Below are 20,087 nucleotides of genomic sequence, written 5' to 3' on the forward strand. Positions count from 1 at the left end.
GTGACAATTGGTATTTCCAGATGGGGAGATGAGGGCAGTAGTCGTGTATGTAAGCATGCAGAGGAATGAAAGTCTGAATGACATGCCAGGGGCTTTTCTTCATTAAAAGTACTTGTTTTAGCAAGAAAAAAGTGTTAGAAAATTCTTTAATTAGGCTCATATTGGAGCTTGTCTTGTAAAGAATAATCAATTGTTAGCTTCAGTTAGCCCCTCTGTCATCATAGGTGTCAGGAAAGAAGTTCAAGTGGTGAAACTGGAACATGGGTGAGATTCACAGACACCATCCTTTACACCAAAACAAGCTCATGATGGGACTGAAGGAAAGCATCACATTTACATAAATTATAAACTCAATTAGTGCACTTCCCAGACTTAAATCTTCAAGACATAGCTTCAGTTGTTGTTGACAGTGCATTTCTCAAGTAATATATTATCCGTTGTATATTTTTACCTCAAGACAACATTTTGACAGACTGAGTCTGGCTCAGAATGAGTTTGTAACTGAGCCTTCTAGCATCTCTTGAGTAGAGTGGCTTGCAAATGCTCTACCCTTACTCCTTTCTTGACCTTCCTAAACTCAGATCACTGACATTTTTTTTTTAAGTCAACAACCTCCTTCTTTTCCTAGCACGGATTGAAGAAGGTCCTAAGAGGTTTCTTTGCACTTGTTTCCAAAACATTTTTAGCTTTAACTTGGGGAAATATATACCAAATGGTCCTAGTCTTCTACAGTGTAGAGACATGTCAGACACCTGCAGTCCCTCCAACACAACAGGGAGTACAGCATGAACATGGGTGGCAGGGTTTGCTGAGCTGTTCTTAATGTATAACATTGGGTGTTTTAATGTCCCATATCAGATCAGGACAAGACACACCATGTTATCTACAGAATATTCTCAGTTCTGTGGTAGGAAATGGATGAGATATGACTGTGAGAGTTTCGGCAACAGTAAGAATATATTCCCTGGTGGTTAGCCCAGACACTCAGTATGTTTTGACATATTTTTTTTCTGTTTGATTTTATTTGATAATTGTAAGCCATTTGCAGCCATGTCTTTCCTCCTTTTTGTTTATTCCTTTTTTTTTTTTCTCTTCGTAGGGTCTTATTTTATTGCCCTAGTTTGCTTGAATGTCATGAAATTCATCCCTTAACCTTCCACATGCTAGGTTCAAGGGTGGTGACATTTACTACTGTTTTTGAGACAATAAAAGTACATTTTAAAATGTATCTAAAAGCTCTAGCTCTGTTTTGCCGGAAGTCTGGGACACTCACAATGTCTTTAAACATTTGAATAGATCCCCAACAGTTGTAGATATAATCATTCTACTGTTCCACCATTCTCTGTGTCCTTGAAGACTGGATGTGTCAGGCACTCACCTTGAGCTGTTTATCCCAATAAGTGGCTCTGTAGAACTCGAGGTTGATGTCTATATGTGCATTATTGTCTTTATATTTGAGATGCCGAGAGTCTGACACCTCTGTTGACAACAGAGCTTATTCACAATGTCTTAATCCATTCTCTTTCACTATAATAGAATGTCCAAGGCAGAGTAATTAATAACAGAAAGAAGTTTATTTACCTCACAGTTCTAGCAGCTGGAAGGCCAAGATTGGTGGCTACGTCTGGTGAAGGCCTCGTGTTGCACCCTGACATGGCAGAAAAGCAAAAGAATAAGTGGGCACAGACCCATGAGACAAAAAAAAGGGGGGGCAGGCTTTCTTTGTAACAACCCAATCTTGTGGCGACTAACCCAATCCCAGGACAAAAGCATTGCAGTGCCACAATGGCAATCAACTTTTACCACAAGTTTCCATGGGGACAAGATTTATTCAAACCACTGAACACAACTTCCTTACTGAGGTAATGGCTCTTATTCTATAGGGTCCATCCAAGTGATGGTGTTTTCTATAGCTACATGGTCCCTATCACGATGGGACCTGATATAGTAGTGCATGCTGTCATTGCGGTGGCAGTCAATAGAGTTATAGCCATGTTCCCTAGAGCTAGGTAGTCTGTGTAGCTATCTGTGTGAATAGGTGTGTATTGTGGAAACAAATTATAACATAATGTATACCAATGAAGGATATGTTGGGCTGTCCTTAAACTCAGGGCAGTTCTCTTGTCCCAGCCTCCCAGGAAGCTTGACTATGTGCTGGCATTCCGTGTATGTGTCCCCATACCCAGCATATACTATCCTTTTAAAAATCAGCACCTATTCAATAATACTCAGAATATTTTCTCTGTTACGTAGATTATTTTGAAATACCATCAGTGACTACTTAATACCACATTATGCTTTATTTATCCTGTAGCCTATATTATGTTGAGGTTCCTCTAGGCTTTCAATTATACAAAGTGCTTTGAGCACGGTCAGGCCAAATATGAAAAGGCACAGTTGTTTCTGTCAAATCAATCCCTAGCACTGCAATTGCTGGGTCACAACATGCAAACAAACAAACAAACAAAAAAAGTGACTCCAAATGACATTACCAAATGATTTCCCATTAAGGTGGCAGCAAGCTCTATTGGAAGTAAGCCGGTATCTATTTTCTACAATACTAACCTCAATCCACCAAGCATTATAGTTTTGTAATCTTTGCAAATTCAATCAGAACAAAGCATTTGTCCTAGTCATATCTTCATTTCCTTGTTATTAAAAGCTCAATATATTTTGTGATTGCCTGTTCATGTCCTTGCCCTCCCTTTTCCTAGTTGGTTTGTAACAATTTATTTTATATTAGGGAGCCCTTTTCATTTATTACCAAACATTTTATTTTGTTACTTGTCAGTTGATGGACTACTGGAACAAAGTTCATAATGAATGAAATATGTTGCTGTGAACATCTGTATACAAGTAAATAGAAGTTTTTACATAGGTATAATTTTTAACTATCTTGAGTGCATCTGAGCTTTGGCATATGGTATGGCCCCTGTGCTGGTTTCAGATGTGGTGGGGATGATCACTTGTGAAACAGAACAAGCATGAGGTCTTGTGTCTCCATCTTTTGATAAAACCTCAGATGTCAATATAAGAGGTCCATCCTCATGATCTCATTTAATCATAATTATCTCCTCAAGGCCTCACATTCAAATACCATTAACATAGGGCCCTAAAGATCAAGTTTCTGGCATACATGAATTCTGGGGAACATATTCAAACCATAATGATCTAAAAGTAATATTGTTAGCACATGCCATAACTTTATGTTTAATGTTCTCAGGAGTTACTAAGCTGTTTCCTTAGAAGAGGGACAATTTTACATCCCTGCTAGCAACATGTTCTAGTCTCTCCACATTCTTGTTAGACTCTTCCCTTTTATCCTTTACTTTCCTTCTTTTTCTTTCCTTTGGGGATGTTAAGGCTTATGTAGGGATGTTATGGCCTGATGAGCTTCACTTGCATTTTTTTCTGATTATTTAATTTATTCCATTCATATATATATATATGAATATATATATATATTACCAGTACTTTATGAACCATCATTCCACTTTTGCTTGTTTTGAGACAAGACCTTAGTATGTAGCCCACACTGGCTTTTGCCTCCTTATTATCCCAGTTTAGCCCACTGGGTGAAGAGATTCCATGCATATTCCAGCACACCTGACTTTTACTTCATGGGTATGCTAGGTCTCTCTTCCTTTTCTCCCTATATCACTCTTGTTTTGTTTTTGAGACTGTCTCATCATGTATATCTCAGGCTGGCCTTGAACTCACACCCTGTTTTAGCCCACTCTATTCAGGAATTTAAGTGTGTGCTACCACATCCAGTTTGCTTCACTTATTTATAATGGTCTTTGACAATATCCAGTGTCTCTCTCTGTCTCTTTCTCTGTCTCTCTTTTTCTCTCACTCACTCATTTGCTCTCTCTTTTCTATTTTGTATTTCTGACTTTACTATCATGTTTAAAATCCATCCCTTGCTCCTAAGATACTATAAATGTTGTCCTAAAATGTATTATGGGCTTATGGGTTTTTAATAAAGATTTTATTTATTTATTTTATGTATGAGTGCTCTATCTGCATATATGCCTGGATGCCAGAAGTGGGCATCAAATTCCATTATAGATGGTTTTGAGCCACCATGTGGTTGCTGGGAATTGAACTCAGGATCTCTGGAAGAGCAGACAGTGCTCTTAACCTCTGAGCCACTTCTACAGCACCTTGGCTTGTGGTTTTATCCATTTCATTTTTTTTAATTGAATATTCAGGTTCATAGACTGTATTGAGTTGTGTGATGCCGGTTAATTCTGTCTCTTGTCCTAATATTATCTTTTGCACACTGCATTTGGTAGAGCAGCTTGGTTCAGCCCTATACTCAGAGAAAATGAGTGGAGCTCAGAAGCCAAAAAGGGATGGAGGCCATGACTTTGGCCTGAGTAATTCTGGTGATAGGCCCATCTGGCTCATTTTGGTTCAGGTTCATGTGAGTCCAAACTTCGGAAAGCTAGTGACTTGAACACATCCACAAAGGGTTTTCTGTGTGGATGGTTAACTTTTCTCTAGTCAGTTACCACTTCCAAAACAGCAGAGGGGATTCAGGCCAGCATCATTGGACTCTAAGCACTTACTGCTTGTAGAGGAATTTTAATCCAGCAAAAAAGCTGCTCTGGCAAGGAATCACATATGAAAGTCTAGATCTGTGTGATCTAGATGGAATACAAACACACCCTAAGAACACATCTTTAACCCCTCTAAGTTGGAAGTTAATGCCCTTTAATCCTAAGAAATGACCTCTAATTGAAGGGCAAAGTGATGAATTAGAGAAAGAATCAACAGAATTAGTCAGAGATAGGATATGCCTAAATCTTATGAGAACAGACAGGAAAAAGAAACTACTTAAGTACAAGACACACACACACACACACACACACACACACACACACACACACAGAGGGAGAGAGAGAGAGAGAGCACACAGGGAGTTCTTGGAGACAGGACAATACAGCTCGGGACTACAGTACAGTTCAGTGCAGTTCATCTGAGTACAGGTGAGTTCATGCAGTTCATTTCATGGAGTTTGGAGGTAGTTTAGAGGTAGTTTTTCCAAGTAGAGCAATTCACCGAGAAACAGAGAAAAGCCAGTTTGAATCAGTCAGCTTAGAGAGGAGTTTTGAGCCAGAACAGCTGAGCTGAACCAGCCAGGCAGAGTTCAGAAAGAGCTAGAAAGGGTGAGCTTATTCAGCAGTATGTCTTGGAGGCTGAAAACATTCTAGACCTAGGTTAGCAGTTGAAGGCTGGAAGCTGAAGCCTTTTAAGTCCAGACATGCAGAAGATTAGATGTCTGGAGGCTAGAAGCTCCCAGGCCTAGGAATAGTTAGGTAGAAACGCTCTGGTCTTAGCCTCAGCCATGTATTTTTAGCTTGTATACAGCTCTCATTTCATCTCATCATCTGAGGAAATACAACATTTACAACTGGTGAAATGTCAATACTCACTTATGTGTCCTCTATCCTGTTCTTCTTTCTCCTGTAACAGTGATGGTGTCAAAAATGCTAGTGCTCAGCTAGGTGTGGTGTGGTGTGGTGGTGCATGCCTGGAAGTCTATCACACTAGACTTTGAGGCAGGAGGATCTAGAGTTTCAGGTGGGCCTGGGTTATATCTCCTGCATCAAAACCAAAACAAAACAGAAATACTGCTGTTCTTTTCATGTTTTTATTAAATTATTTGTATGTTTGGGTGTTTGTCTGCATCACTTGCATGCCTGGTGCCTAAGGAGGCCAGAAGAGAGTACTGGATCTCCTGTAACTGTAGCTTTACATGGTTGTGAGGCACATAATGGATGCTGAAAATTGAACTCAGGTTCTCTTAAGCACCTAGTTTAGTAAAAAGGAAATTAGAGATCTTTATAAAATGCTTTTAATTGGAAGATTCAGCTCCACATTGTAACATAACACGCTTCATTTTCTCCACTTTTCAAAAGTAGAAGATTTTTGGAGTAGTATTATGTGCGTAGTAAAACTGAGTGTAAAGTAGGGTTCTCATGTCCCACCTGCCCATTCTTATACCTTCCCTCATGACAGTGGAATATTTTTATACTTATAAACCTAGACTCTTTGGTTGGTGAAGGAAATGTTTGTGCTTGTTTCTTCCAACATTCTAGAGGAGTCTCTCCTAAGATAGCCCCCCACCAAAGCCTGAGAACATCATCTTCTGACAGTGAGTATTAGGCTCTAGGAAAAGGGTAGTACAAAAGGGATGAACTCAGGGCTCTTTAATATTCTCGTATAGTTCTTGTTACTTGTCTTGGAGTTGTTCTCCAGGAATGGGAGAATGGGGGTAGTTCTCTCTGGATAAGTGTGTGTGTGTGTGTGTGTGTGTGTGTGTGTGTGTGTGTGCGCCTTATAGTTTGCCATGTGGTGATAGTATATCAATATAATCAGATAAATCATTTTGCCACAGGATCTCTTTCCTATGACTCTTATAAGCAGAGCTAAATGTCCTTACCCCATCCTCCCCAGCCTCTATTATCATCAACTTGTTCTGCATTTTTATATATTTAAACAGCTTTTTAAATGTGAAAATATTAGATGTGAGTTTATGCATTTGCATTTGCTTATACTCCAGCTCTTGTGTAGATGTGGTGTAATTTATATAGTCAGATTGAACTGCTTTTTGCTCATCTCTCATCTGCCTGCTAGCCTTGGCTCCCACCCTTCCTAAGGGAGGGATGCTACATGGAACTGTCCCTAGTGGGTACTGAAGAACTAAACTCGAAGAAAGAGCCTAGGCAATATTGTGTGTGGCAAGATTTCAGTGTAAGGAAGCATCCATTTCAATGGGCTTTCTGGGGACTTGAATCTGCTAGTCTGGGGATCATAAGGGTCATATCAGACATTAAGTGCTTTTTTCCTTTCCTCAGGTGGTGGTGGTTATGGCAGCAATGATGACCCTGGATCTGGTGGGTATCTGTGCCCTAAAGTTTTTATTGAAACCAGAAGGAAAAATAACATTGGCTCACTCTGGTCTTAGAGTTGTTCTTCCCTGCCATTCCTCAAATGTTTCCGTTAGTCAGCTTTCCATCACCATGAAAAATACTGAAGGTAGAAGATAAAACTTATGTTGCTTATAATTTTGGAGGTTCCAGTGCATGGTCAGTTGACCGTATTGCATTTGGACATATGGAGAGGTGGACTGTAATGGCAAACACCCATGGTGGAGAAGGCTGCTCACCTCATGTGTTTCTAGAAATAAATAGCTGGCTGTATAGCAAAGCCCTGATTCTGGAAACCATTCCACTGCAAATCCATCCCTTGTTGAGAGTGGAGACCTCATGATCCAATAGCTTCTCAAATGTCCTACTGCTTCTCACTGCTGCCTAAGGGACAGTCTTCAACTCATGAGCTTTTTTTGATGGGGGAGGAGTGGTTCACAGTTAATCACCACAGTTACCAGTAGAATCATAAGGCAAATAGTAGAGAGGAGTAGCCATTGAGTGGAAGTAACATGAAGACCTGGGCCCGGAGATAGGTGGCACAGTGGGAAATGTGCGAACTTGAGATACAGATAATCGGCTGGGTCTCTGTGGGAGAAAGAACTGCATATATGCCTTTCATGTTTTTCAAAATGAAAGTCTTCATGGACGATCAGAAGCACTTGGTAAATCCAAGGGGAACGATGTCATTTGAATGGTTTGGTTATCTATGACATAGCTCTTCCACATGGGCTTGGGGATTATGGACATCTGAGCCAGCATAACTTGGGGCTGTCAGAGCCACAGAATCCTGGATAAGCTGGAGTTTGGAGCCTTGTCTACTCAGTTCTGTCTGTTTTTCCATGTCCAGGCATGTCGACAGAAACTGGCACCATCGCAGGTGTGGCCAGTGCCTTGGCTATGGCCCTGATTGGAGCTGTATCCAGCTACATCTCCTACCAACAGAAGAAGTTTTGCTTCAGCATTCAGCGTAAGTAGACATCTGAACAGGGAAAGGGGTCCAGGCAAGTTCTCATCCCTTCCTCAGCCTACTCAGTACCAGTGGATTTCCTAGCTGGTATACTTTATACGTCATTGGGATAACTTTAGGACAAACTGAAGATTATCCTGGTCTGGAAGAACACATGGGGCCAGAATATGTGATCTTGACTTTCCAGGCATCTCAGCTAGAAGAGGCCATACTCCTATTGGGACAAAGCTCAGTGAGCACCGTGATGTTTGATTTCCCTAGAATGTGAACTCAGTAATCCCCATGGCCTCAGATCTCACCCAAGGGGATGAGAAGTCCAATGCCACCAGCCCCTCTACTGCCAATTAGAACACTGTCGTCTCTGGGGTCTCTTTGACATGACTGAACATCTTTAGGCCTCTTATGATTCTGGCAGTGCTCCTTTCTGATCTCGATTTCTTGATTTGTCACTACCTGTGCCCTCTGCTCCTCCTCAGGTCATTTAAAAGTATATGACCTCATAAGTTGTTTTAAGGAGTAGTAATAAAATAGAAAACAGTAATTTTTAAATTTTGCCTTTTATGTGCTGGAATTTTAGTGAAGAGATCGCTTTTGTTGTGGGCTGTAGACATGAGTAGGGGCACTTGTGGGTAAATCAGGTTGTTACAGAGGGTTCCAGTCTGAGATGCCTGTTGACACAGCATGACAGGGAGCCTGGGAGGATACTGTTGAAGGAGAACAAAAGGGCTGAACTCCTTGGTTTTAGTACCACAGCATCAGTACGTCGCTGCTTAACTGGACAGTCTCTGGTTCAGGGCTGGCAGGTTTTACTTCAAGGGAGGGTACATGACTCAGCCGTACTTGCCCCCTTCCTCAGATTCTTTGATTTCCTGGGAATATGGTGGTCCTTTTTTCTTTTGCTCTTATAGAAAATTCAAGGATATCATCAAGGATATCCACATGTACATGGATCCGAAAGCTTGGTGACAGGGTTGTTAGGAACAAGAAAATATTGGGGACAAAGGCTCAGATTTACTTACCTGCCTGTCCCCTCAACTATAAAGCAAAGGGACTTTCTAATTGGTGAAAAAGATGGGTGTTCCACTCACTAATGGCTTACATTAGGCCAAGGGTGACCCTGGATCAGAAAGAATATTTGGAGGGAGACCTTGTGGAGATATTGGGCAAGGGATTGGCCAGGTTGTACATTGGTGTGAGGAGGCAGCTCCATCTGTCACTCCCCTTTGCTGTGCCTGTAACAAGGAAATAGAAAGATGGTTACAGTTCTGACTTCCTCCAGCCTCATTCTTGTTATCTTTGAAGACAGAGGGAGTGTTAGGGTGTTTCTGTTTTCAGAGGCCTGTCAGCTCCTCTCCCACCCTCTCCCAAGCAGGCAGGTGGCTGAGCTTGTAGCTGCAATCTCTATATAATCTTCTTAGGGAAGGGAATATGGTCCTTATCTAAGGGTACTTGGGGAAAACAGCTCAACTTCTTATTGGCCAGAGGGAAAAGCAGAAGTTTGGATAAGCATTCTCAAGATGGCCTTCTAAAAAGATTAAAAAGATAACACTTTGTTAACCCTGAGTTCTGTATGAGTCATCAAAGTCACTATTGTCATTTAGCCAAAACTTTTTATTAATTTTCGGCCATTTTCCTGTGCAGTGATGCTCTTAGACAGTGATGGGCAGGCCCTGAGAACAGCTAGAGTCCTGCTTCTGTCTTCACATTGCTGAAAGTCTACTTTAACTTAGACGTCACTGTCTTTCCCACGCCCGTGTCTCTTCTCTAACCTAGAGGTCTAGGAGTCCTGCACACATTCCTCCCTCCATGAATAGGCCTTACCCCACCTTCCTGGCACTGTCTGCCTGACACTTTACCTTCTTCACGGAGAACTGTTTAAAAATACTTTGCCAGGTTCCTTGATGATTACAGGGTCACAGCCTTGTGGCTGAACTTGGCATTTAAAGCCCTGGCCATTTGGCTTCTCCCTGTCCCCAGGAAGTCTTCTTCTCCATAGTCATTTTCCCTTCCCATATGTTCTGCCTTCTTTAGGGTACAGCCACTGCTGTTTCCTTTCTGCAGTGCTCCTCTCTCCTCTTACTGTTCAAGCCTGAGGTGTCCTCTCCCAAGGAGCCTTCTCTCTGGCCAGTCTGGCTGCATCAACTATGGTTCATTGTGCTGTCACAGCGCCCCCTGCTGGCCTCATTTGAGCCTGGATTAGCCTGCAGTTTTCCTTGTTTGTGACTAGACAACCAATCCCACACCTGTCTGGATTGTCCAGCAGCAACGTGACTGTCACTTGCACTGTGCTGGTCCATGATCTGGAAGGACCCCGAGGGTGTTTGTGTGGGTAGCTAACTTCATAAGAAGCAGTGGTGTTTGCTTCTACTCTCCACTCTCTGGCTGGGCTGCCGATAAGAGTCAACCATGGCCTCAAGTGATTGGCAGTTGGGAAAGGCAGATGAAAAGCCCCAAGGAGATGGAAAGTGGTTGCTGGTAGGAACTTCCCTCACCTCATTGATCTCCAACCTCTGTTGCTATCAAAGGGGTTCCCATTTTGGGAATACTCAGTTTCCCTGCCTGCCCTCAGTGCCAAGTGTCAGTGAGTTTCATAAAATACTGAATACGGTTTGCTGCCTGGAGCTAAGTTCTTACTCCAGGGCTCTAAGCTTCATGTCTTGTCTTCGGATGCAGCAGAAGGTCAAGGTAACAGCGTGATTTTACTTGCTCATGTTCCTTGTGCTTTGGCCCTGGACACCTCTTTATTCCCCTCTCCTTGCTTTCTACCTCACTTCTCTCCCTGGCATTCACCAACTTGCCTGTGATCATACCATGTATAGCTTTTCCTGAGATGTTATGGGGGTGCCACCTGCCACATTATCTATTTCCAGGCCCAAAGTAGCCAGAGTTAGGGATGTCCGTGGGGTAGGGAGGGGGCCCACTCAGATACCTGTGGGTGAACACCTTCCAAAAACCATTGGAGGAAAAAAGACTGTCTCCTACTCACTAAGCGGGAATTTGGGCAGTGGTTTGGAGGCCCAGAACACATCTCCTATCTCCCAACCACTGGCACTAGGGCCATCACCTGCCTGGCTTTGCATGGTAGTTAATCACCCATGCAGGAGAATACTGCCTACATTTTTCACTGGCCCATCTAGCTTTCATCTTGAGCCCAAGAGCTATCAGTTCTGGTGAAAGCTAGGAAAGTGACTTGTCCAGTGAGTTGGTCGGTTGGCATTAGAACCCATTTTCCCTAGAAGTTCTGGGTTATTCAGAGAGAAGACTCAGACTTTTAAGCAACCATGAATGTGGGGCTGCTCTCAGACCTTGAATGATGGCCTTTGGCTGATTGAAGAGATGCTTCATTGAGTTGCTGCAGATCCCTTGAGGATAATATGGTAGTGGGATAGGTGTGGGGAGGACACACTAGACCAGAGCAGCTGTTTGTGGACCCTGGATCCGCCAAGCATGGGTGTGGACAGCAGTCATTTCTCTGGTCTGGAGAAGCCAATTGACTTCTTTCTGCATAACGGTGCTTTTGGGATGGCCATATGCCAGTATTTCCAGAGTGATCCCTGCACATCCATCTGCCCTTCCTTACCCTGCATCCATCAGTCATTTATTCCCTGAGCACTTCCTCTCTACCTCCCTGGCCTCTGGACCTCATGTGGACCTGTGGATGATTCAGAGCCCAATCATCTGGTCTCCTCTCCATGCCTCTTTATGGATGGGGTGGGGACCTTTAATGCATGATGCTGTTTATAAGAATGGTGATGAGAAGTCTTGTGCAATTGGTTCCTTGGTGGCCAGGCTTTCTCTAGAAGAGGACGTGCTGGTGATCCAGGAACACGGAGCTGATCCTGGAAGCCTTTGCTGTCATAGAGGACTCAGTCAGAAGTTCTTAAATCTGAATGCCCCTTTGTTTCATTGTGCCTCTTTTACTTTACTCTCTTTACAGAGGGCCTCAATGCAGACTATGTGAAGGGGGAAAACCTGGAAGCTGTTGTGTGTGAGGAACCTCAAGGTGAGGACTTCACAGTCACTGTCCCCTAATGAAGACTCTCAATTCATTGTCTCCAGCAATGAATAGAATTAGTTTAGGGAGGCCCAGAAGATTCTGTTTCTTAAATATCTCTCCATCATAAAACCTTCAGGGGCCCAGGTCTGCCTGTATCCTGTAGCTGGTCAGCTGGTTTCCCATTTTCTTGAGAATAGGGATACTGGTGCCATGGTAATGGCTTCTGGGAATGTTTGCTGCTAAGCCTTAACTGTTGAATCATCTGAATGTGTGCCTGGGACACCTCACCTATTTTGCCAGCAGACATACACACATGCATCCTGGGCATGCTCATCTAGAAAGTTTTGTATCTAGACCTGTAGCTGGGAGTAGATTTGAATTCCTGATCTACTCCCTGAGTGCTGGGAATCCAGGTATGGGTCCACATCTGTCTCTAGACTTTTTGATTAGAAAATGGCCAAAGACAATAAGACACTTAGTTAAAAGCCATATATTCTATTACCTTCTCTGGGGGCAATGAGTACTTTGGAGGGTTCAGTGACTAGCAGAAACTATAGTCCACATATGGTAAGTCTAAAGAAGAAGGAGACATGCCTATGGCCTGAGAATGCTGATGGGGATACATAGCTTTGTTAGGCAAGGAGGTAAGCCTTCTCTCTTTAAGCTGAACCTGTGGTGTCACAGACAAGGAGAGTAGAAGAGGCCACAGCTGCAGGACAGAAGCTATGGAGCCTGGGTACTTGAAAGGACCTGGCCCTACCTGTTCCATAATGGAGTATGAGGTCCTTTAGTCACTGCTTAAGAAGTTATCTGGTAGTGCAACACCAAATGTATGGCAGTTGTCTTGGATGCAAATGCTGAGCTGTGGATTCTATAGGAGCATACTATATGAAAATTTTAACACTTTAATCAATACTGAGTTAACACCCAAGGAATGAGTGCTATGATGAATGCTTTAGATCCAATGATTTAGAAGTCTTGATGGATATATGCCCATTTTGTAGAAGGAAAAAATGGAGGCTGATCTCTTTTGTGCAGCCTGCCAAGCTTTTGCGTTTGCTCCCTTGGCCCACCCTGCACTTTGCATCCAGGACCCATGGCAGTCCTACAGGGACCAGTGAGCAGGTCTGGGAGGTGCTGAACTGCCCACACAACAAAGATCTGAACATCTATCCTACCAGACAGGGGACTTGAGCAGAGCAGAGGTGAAACCCTCCTAATGCCCTAATGCATGTCTTTTCTCTGTAGTGACATATTCACAACAAGAAACGCAGTCTGCAGAACCTCCACCATCTGTGCCATCCCGGATCTGAGGCCCTGTTTAGTGGCAGGTGCATATGAAGGGTGCCACTGCTTGTGACCCAGCTCCAGGTTTTATTTGCCAACCCTTTCGCCAAGTTTCTTCTCATGCCACTGGCTTCTTATTGTACTGAGTTTTCTGGACAAGCCTTAGGTGTTCATGAGTGTGGTATCTATGACCTGTCCTGTACAGTATGGTGACTGTTCTGCCATGGGTCATCTGAAGAGACTTGGTCCTGAGACTTAAGACCCAACTTGAGCAGATCACTAGCACCAGTGTTGGGAGTTTCATAGAGACAGCTTGCTCCAGAGTTAGCATAGGGAAAAAGGAGGATGACCAAGATGAGGGTAGTCAAGAGGATGGTGGGAGCAGTGCTTCAGGAGAAAATTTCTGCTGAAGCAACCTCTAGGTACTATGAGACTCTTTACCCATATTCTATAGTGGGTTGTTGTGGTACTGACCACTGAGAGCTGAAATTAGTATGCTTAGCTAGCATCTGGTGCATATGGAGTCTGTACAAGAAGCAAATCAGCCAACCCCAAGCTGCAACACACACACACACACACACACACACACACACACACACACACACACAGGCATACACAAATGTACACACACACACACACACACACACACACACGAACAAATGCATGCACACATGTGAGTGCACACACACAAGTGCACACACATGTAATACATGTGCACACCCATGTAACACCTAGGCACTTTAAAATTTTCTCTTTGAATGCTTTTTCCAACTTCAGGTTTTATATTACTCAGCTTCCAGAGAGCTTGTCCAGGTGGAGGCTCTTCAATCATTTTAGTGCAAACATGTGTCTCACCTTGAGTTTAGTCTTACCTTGAGTTTAGGAATCTGGAGAACGTGGGAGCTGTGACTTGCAGGTTTATTGCCATCAGATTCAATAGGGATCGCTGACCTGGTGACAGGTCTTAGAAGTCACTTCTACATTGGAAATGAATTTTCCACCAGGTCAGAGTAGGTGCTTCCTACCCTGTACATGATCTTATTTGAGTAGTAAGAACCTGAGAATGAATATGGAAGCCAGAAGCATGCTTGTTGCTTTATTAGAAGCTGGTGGGGGAGGGGAGGGGAGAAGGGATGCTGGCTTAGCTGAGTGGAATGCCACTGCTGCCTTTGTAGTTGTGTAGCCATCCTCCCAGTTTGCTCTCATAAGGAGGCTCTGTCCATGTTCACCATGGTAAACATGGGAAACCAAGGACTAGGGCTTCACCTGGCCCCAAGCTGATTGCTATCCCTAGTTTGGGGTGGAGCCACCTGCTTCCTGGATTGTTCCTTTGGCTTTTGGTCCTTGGCTCCAGTGACCTCTACAGTGAACCCTGCATGTGAAAAGCTAAGCAAAAGTCTATGTGAACTAACAGTTAAAAAAAAAAAAGGCACTTCTGAAAGCGGAGTGTGTCACTGGGAAGGCAAGATCCACAGCTCCTCTGGATGACATGATTGGCCCCATATATTCCACAGGCTGTGAACTGGCTCCTTTACATCTGCTGAGCTGGGATGAGGCAATGCCCACCTTAAGAAACTGAAATCTTGTGCTGTCTAATGCATGCCTTGAGTGTTTGTTGTTTAAAGACTATTCATGGTGGAGGGCTGGTGGTGGTGTCATACCTCCAGGCAGCCTGAACATCAATTCCCAATGTGTACCTTTGGGCTATGAGATGCCCCTTTGGGCTATGAGATACCCCTTTTGCTTGGCCTTTAGTCCCAGACAGTCCAGGTCTGTGGATCTGATATGGAAGCTGGAAAACTGGGGAAATGGCACCAAGGACAATAAAAACATGGCCTCAGGAAGTTAATTAGCAAGGGAAGTATTGTTTGCAAGATGCGTCAGTTTCCAGAACCTCCTAACTTGCTGTCGCCTTCATCAGGATTGTGCCTCAGTGTCATCAAGACATCAAGAGATGATTCTGCTACCCTCTGGCCAGTGATGAGCTAGAGGTGACTTCAGGAAGGATTTTAGTATTTCTGGTCTGTTGATACGTAGCTAGGGTAATCTAAGAGGGGATTGTCTACTTTACCTTTATGCTGAGGCCTGTCTGATGGTAAAGCCCTTTAACCCCACAGCCATGATGTAAAATAAATGCCCTCTTGTGAAACTATTTTCTCAATAACACTGGTACCAGTGAAAAAGAGCTCTACTTTGCTCTCCCTTAGCTACCTCGGTGCCTTCTGCATAAAGCCCTTCTGCATAAAACCCATCACTCAGCCCGCAGGCGCTAGCTAAGTGGCTGGACAGGCCTGGGCGGGCCATCGGCCTCCTGTTCATACAGTCTCATCCCAGGGGCCGGGCTCCTCCTTCCCACTGGCATTTTATACTTGGTGGGGCATTGTGGCCTGCAGAAGGCTTGGGACTGGTCTTGTAACTGTGTCCCCCCTGAAGGCTGAGTTGGCCAACTTGGGCTAGTCCCAGGTGATAGAAGGGAGAAAATGAATGAAGCAGAAGAGTCAATTGCCAAGATCTGATCTCTGTCAATGTAACTTGACACGAAGAGCTTTACAAAAGCTGAATATTCTCAAGTGGTCTCAGCCACTTGGGTTATGGTTAGTACCAGTTCTCTGAGGAAGACATGCTGGAGACTGCCAGAATCCCTGTACATCGTTTTACATGCTTGTGTCCAAGTGTGAACTGTAAATGGTCTAGTGTTTGCATTAAACAAAGTGGAATCCAACTGCTTCTTATGTTCTGTTGTTATCTGTCTTTTCCTATTGTCTCTTGTGATATGCTGACCTTACTCCCCTTCTCCTAAGCCAAAGGTATATCTTGGGCAGGGTAGCATATTTGCTATCATTCCGCCCACAAAATGCCCAATCGTGGGGCTTCTGCTGTTGGGCCCCCATGGTACAGGAACTGTAGCATGACATGTGGGATGAGGAGGGGAAGGCTGGAGCAGAGCCCTCTTCCAGAGCACCAATTTCTTTGGTAGGCTTAGCACTGGCTCCACTACCCAGGTATCTTTAGAACATACTGCTCAGTCCTAAAAAGTAAGCCAGTAATGAGTATGCTTCCTCCTGTGGGGTGCTATTATGGAAGGGATTCTGGGAGGTAGTCCAATACTCTTATGCCTAATATTGGGATCTCTTGCTAACTTAGCCATAATTTACATGAAGAGGATGACTGATGCCAGGCCCTTAAAGAATGGTGACACACAGGAGGTGGTGGAATCTCTCAGTTGCTTTTAGAACCTTAAAAAAACAAAGCACAGTCCCATAGAGCTGGCAAGAAGAGAACAGAAGAGAACACTGGCATAGGAGGACCCACTGCCTCTGGTCACTCCAGGCCTTTCTCTATGTTTCACATTTCTTCAAGGTTATGAGCAAGGGAACTTACAGATTTGCAAATCAGATCACCTACCTGTTCCAGCCCAAACACTCAAAACTCACAATAAATTACGGACAACTTAGTAAGTCAATCAAATAATACTGGGCATTTTACATATATTAACTGTGGAAGGCACAGAGTAAGCATTTGACACATGGCACTTTATTAGTACTCATTTTTTTCTCAGGGAGAAGAAAACTACTGAAATGGCTAAAAGAGAGAGACAACAAAAAGACCAGGGAGCAAACATATTATCATTTTAATTACAGGTTGGAATACAGTGCATCAGATGAGGCAAATACAGTATTGTACTAGTTGTTTAAAAACCTGAACCTTAAAGGTTTTACATTCTCCCCAAGGGGGAGCAGCCTTACCAGGCCACAGAGGAAGACAATGCAGCCAGTCCTGATGAGACCTGATAGGCTAGGGTCAGATGGAAGGGGAGGAGGTCTTCCCCTATCATTGGACTTGGGGGAGGGGCATGGGAGGAGAAGAGGGAGGGAGGGAAAGAGGGAGAGGTACAGCTGGGATACAAAGTGAATAAATTGTAATTAATAAAAAAATAAATTAATTAAAAAAGGTTTTACATTCTAGTACTTAAATAAAACATACATGAAAGAATTGCTTAGATAAGAAAACTATACTTCAAGTTGTTTTAGAAACAGTTCTGTGCTAGAAACATACAAAGGGAAATACTCTGTTGTGCTTCCTTAAAATCCAGTGGAAATTTCTAGGGGTGCTGCAGGTGTGCAGCTGAGAGGACATGGCTTGACCAGGCTAGCTGACCTTACCAAGCAGCAGCCCCTGTGGCTTCTCTGGTTCTGTCAAAGCTTCATCCAGTCCACCTTATTTATATTCAACAGTCCTAGTGTTGCTGGAGAATTAGATGGTATTCTAGGGAAAAGTTGGTAAATGTTCCCAGTTTGTAAAAGTATATGAAGAGAAAATATTGCAGTTCATATTTTCTTTTTGGTATTGATTTTGAGACAGGTTTCCACAGTATAGGTCTGTTGTCCCAGAACTCAAAGTATAGCCAAAGCTGACCTTGAACTCACAGCAGTCCTCCTACCTCAGGTATGGCAGTCTAACCATTTACAAATAAGGATTTTTATCGAAGAACAGCATAAATGAAAAGCTAATATCACTTAACGTGTAGTTTAGAAACAAATCTCCCAGATAATAAAAATGGAGAATTGATCTTAGTTTATCAAATTTCCTTGAATAAATGTCTGTGGTTATCTTATGGTTGGATAGTTTTCTGTTCCAAGTTGAAAAATCATCTACTTTTTATGTGTTCAGCTGTAAAAAAAAAACAACAAACAAACAAAAAAAAAAAAAAACAAAACTCTTTTAAGAATACATTTTGAAAATGGAGGTCATTATATAGGAATGCATGGCATCCAGTGATTGGGCACTGACCAGAGGAAGATGTGATGTATCTGTGCTCAGGGGCTGACTCTGTCAGCTTCAAACACATCTCCAACTCTGAAGGGCCTAAGGTGACACACAGAAATGGGCATGGTGGTGGGAGTGGGGATATTGGCACTGCACACAGAGTTGCTGATGGGACATTCATTCCTACATGGACTGATGGAATAGCAGATCTCAAAGCTGTTAACTGTGGAGAGAGGCCTGACTAGCCAATGCTCCTCTGAGAAACGAAAACCAAGGAAGAGCATGCTATGCTTTCCAACCTAAGCTGCAGCATATTTGTTGCTTTAAAGTATGGACAGGCAGCCTTAAAGTATGTAAATAAACTGAGAAGAGATTGTGATAATTGCAAACAAGGTGTTCAGGTATCCAACAAGTGAAAGAAGACTTTATAGGACACAGGTGCTGGGCATTTTAAACAGGTGATAGGATGTAAGATCTAATGGCCAGAGTTGCTCCTTTAGAGAGCTGTCATAGAGAGAGACCAAACACATGCACACAGTTGCTGCTTGAGCCCTCAGTTTACCTGCAACAAAGCCAGAGCACTGAGCATTCATAGTTTGGTGCACCCTGAGGGAACCTGCAGTTACTCTAATGAATGACTAGGTTGTGTCACCTCAAAAGGCAAGTACCAGGGTTAGAGGACAATACTAGATTACCACTGAGATGACACATCTGAGATCTTAATTCAAATGTACCACACAAAAGTCAGCATAGTTGGGCAAGAATTTCTCATACAGCACAGTTTAGCAGACAACTATTCTAAACATAAAAAAGGACATAGGAAAATAAAGGCATGTTTCTCTTTAAAAAATACATATTGTACCAATTGTACAGGAGGACTTCTTGCATGAAGATAACTGTAGAACAGCTGGCAATGGTTCATTTGCCACGCTAATATTTCATTTAAAACAGTTTTTAAGTTGTGCCAAAAGGCTGAGAGAAGCCACATGGCTGGTGATGTGTTCTATAAGTGAGCAGGTTGTTCCTAAGGAAGGACCTAACTTGGAAAGAAGTGGTGTGAGATTCTCTTAAGCTGAAATACTGCACTGCATTCAACCTAGTTTCTCCCAAGCTGCCTGTACAAGACGAAGGTGGTTCACAGGGTGGGTGTGACATGTTGCTCCCCTGTGAGGCTGCCCATAAAAGGGTCACAGGCGGTTCACACAAAAGAAGTACTTGTTAATAATAGGAGCTGTCACCTAGCCACACAAATGGTACCTGGGCCTAATCCTAAGAGCTAAGATGATAAGCTAGAACCATAACATCAATGGCCAGGTTCCTGAGCTGCTGGAAGACAGTAGAGCAGCAGGATGGCCCCTGACACTGGCCTTCTCCATCAGACTGAGGTGTGTACAGGAGTAGCTGAGTGGGTAGGTGAGGAACCCCTCTCAGAGGAAGATGAGACGGTCCGTGTAGCCACTTCCCGCTGCAAGTCCTCCACCCGCTTCTGCAGCTCAGCCTTGACAGCCAGCAGCTCCTTTAGATTCTGATGAATTGGCATCTGGCAGTGAACAGAGACAAGGCTGTTAATGTACTGTTGTTGCAATAGTGTTTGTTCTAAGGATTTCAGCATCTAGGTTCATAGCTTAATGATTCTTTCAGCAACCAGATGCCTATGTGCCTAGTCTCCTAGACCACTGGCCAATCTTTCACCAAGTGGACAGTGATTGTCTTAAAAGGTTAGGGTTTCTATTACTGTGATAAGACACTAGGACCAAAAGTAATTTGTGGTGGAAAGGACTTATTTCAGCTTACAACTCTCAGGTCACAATCACCAAAGGAAGTCAAGGCGGGAACTCAAAGCAACAACCTGGAGGTAGAAACTGAAGAGGCCATGGAGGAATACTGCTTACTGGCTTTCCCCTTATAAATTTCCAGACCTGCTTACTTATAGCTCCCAGGACCATCAGCCCAGGGGTGACACTGCCTTCCCACACCAATCATCAAGAAAATTTATGGAGGCATTTTCTCAACTGAGTGTCCCTCTTCCCAAATAAATCTAGTCTGTGTCACACTGACATAAAACTAACTAACTAACTAACTAACTAACTAACTAACTAACTAACTAACTAACTAACTAACTAACTAA

The 20,087-nt window shown here is 43.3% G+C and overlaps 2 protein-coding genes across 6 annotated transcripts in view; one reads left to right on the forward strand and one right to left on the reverse strand.

Moving 5' to 3' along the window:
• Positions 1 to 15,914, forward strand: part of Cd99l2 (CD99 molecule like 2) — an 86,252-nt gene extending 70,338 nt beyond the window's left edge. For both annotated transcript variants that reach the window (XM_055608755.1, XM_055608756.1), the window contains 4 exons: positions 6,867 to 6,905; positions 7,789 to 7,908; positions 11,846 to 11,911; positions 13,154 to 15,914. In XM_055608755.1, the coding sequence (XP_055464730.1) occupies positions 6,867 to 6,905; positions 7,789 to 7,908; positions 11,846 to 11,911; positions 13,154 to 13,218 (290 nt within the window). In that variant the 3' untranslated portion in view covers positions 13,219 to 15,914. The remainder of the gene's footprint in view (positions 1 to 6,866; positions 6,906 to 7,788; positions 7,909 to 11,845; positions 11,912 to 13,153) is intronic.
• A 790-nt stretch (positions 15,915 to 16,704) lies between these two features.
• Positions 16,705 to 20,087, reverse strand: part of Mtmr1 (myotubularin related protein 1) — a 67,471-nt gene continuing 64,088 nt past the window's right edge. For all 4 annotated transcript variants that reach the window (XM_055608752.1, XM_055608753.1, XM_055608751.1 and 1 more), the window contains one exon: positions 16,705 to 19,499. In XM_055608752.1, coding sequence (XP_055464727.1) covers positions 19,335 to 19,499 — 165 coding nt within the window. In that variant the 3' untranslated portion in view covers positions 16,705 to 19,334. The remainder of the gene's footprint in view (positions 19,500 to 20,087) is intronic.

Source organism: Psammomys obesus, unplaced genomic scaffold (assembly GCF_907164565.1).
Source record: "Psammomys obesus unplaced genomic scaffold, mPsaObe1.curated_primary_1811, whole genome shotgun sequence".
Lineage (NCBI taxonomy): Eukaryota > Metazoa > Chordata > Mammalia > Rodentia > Muridae > Psammomys > Psammomys obesus.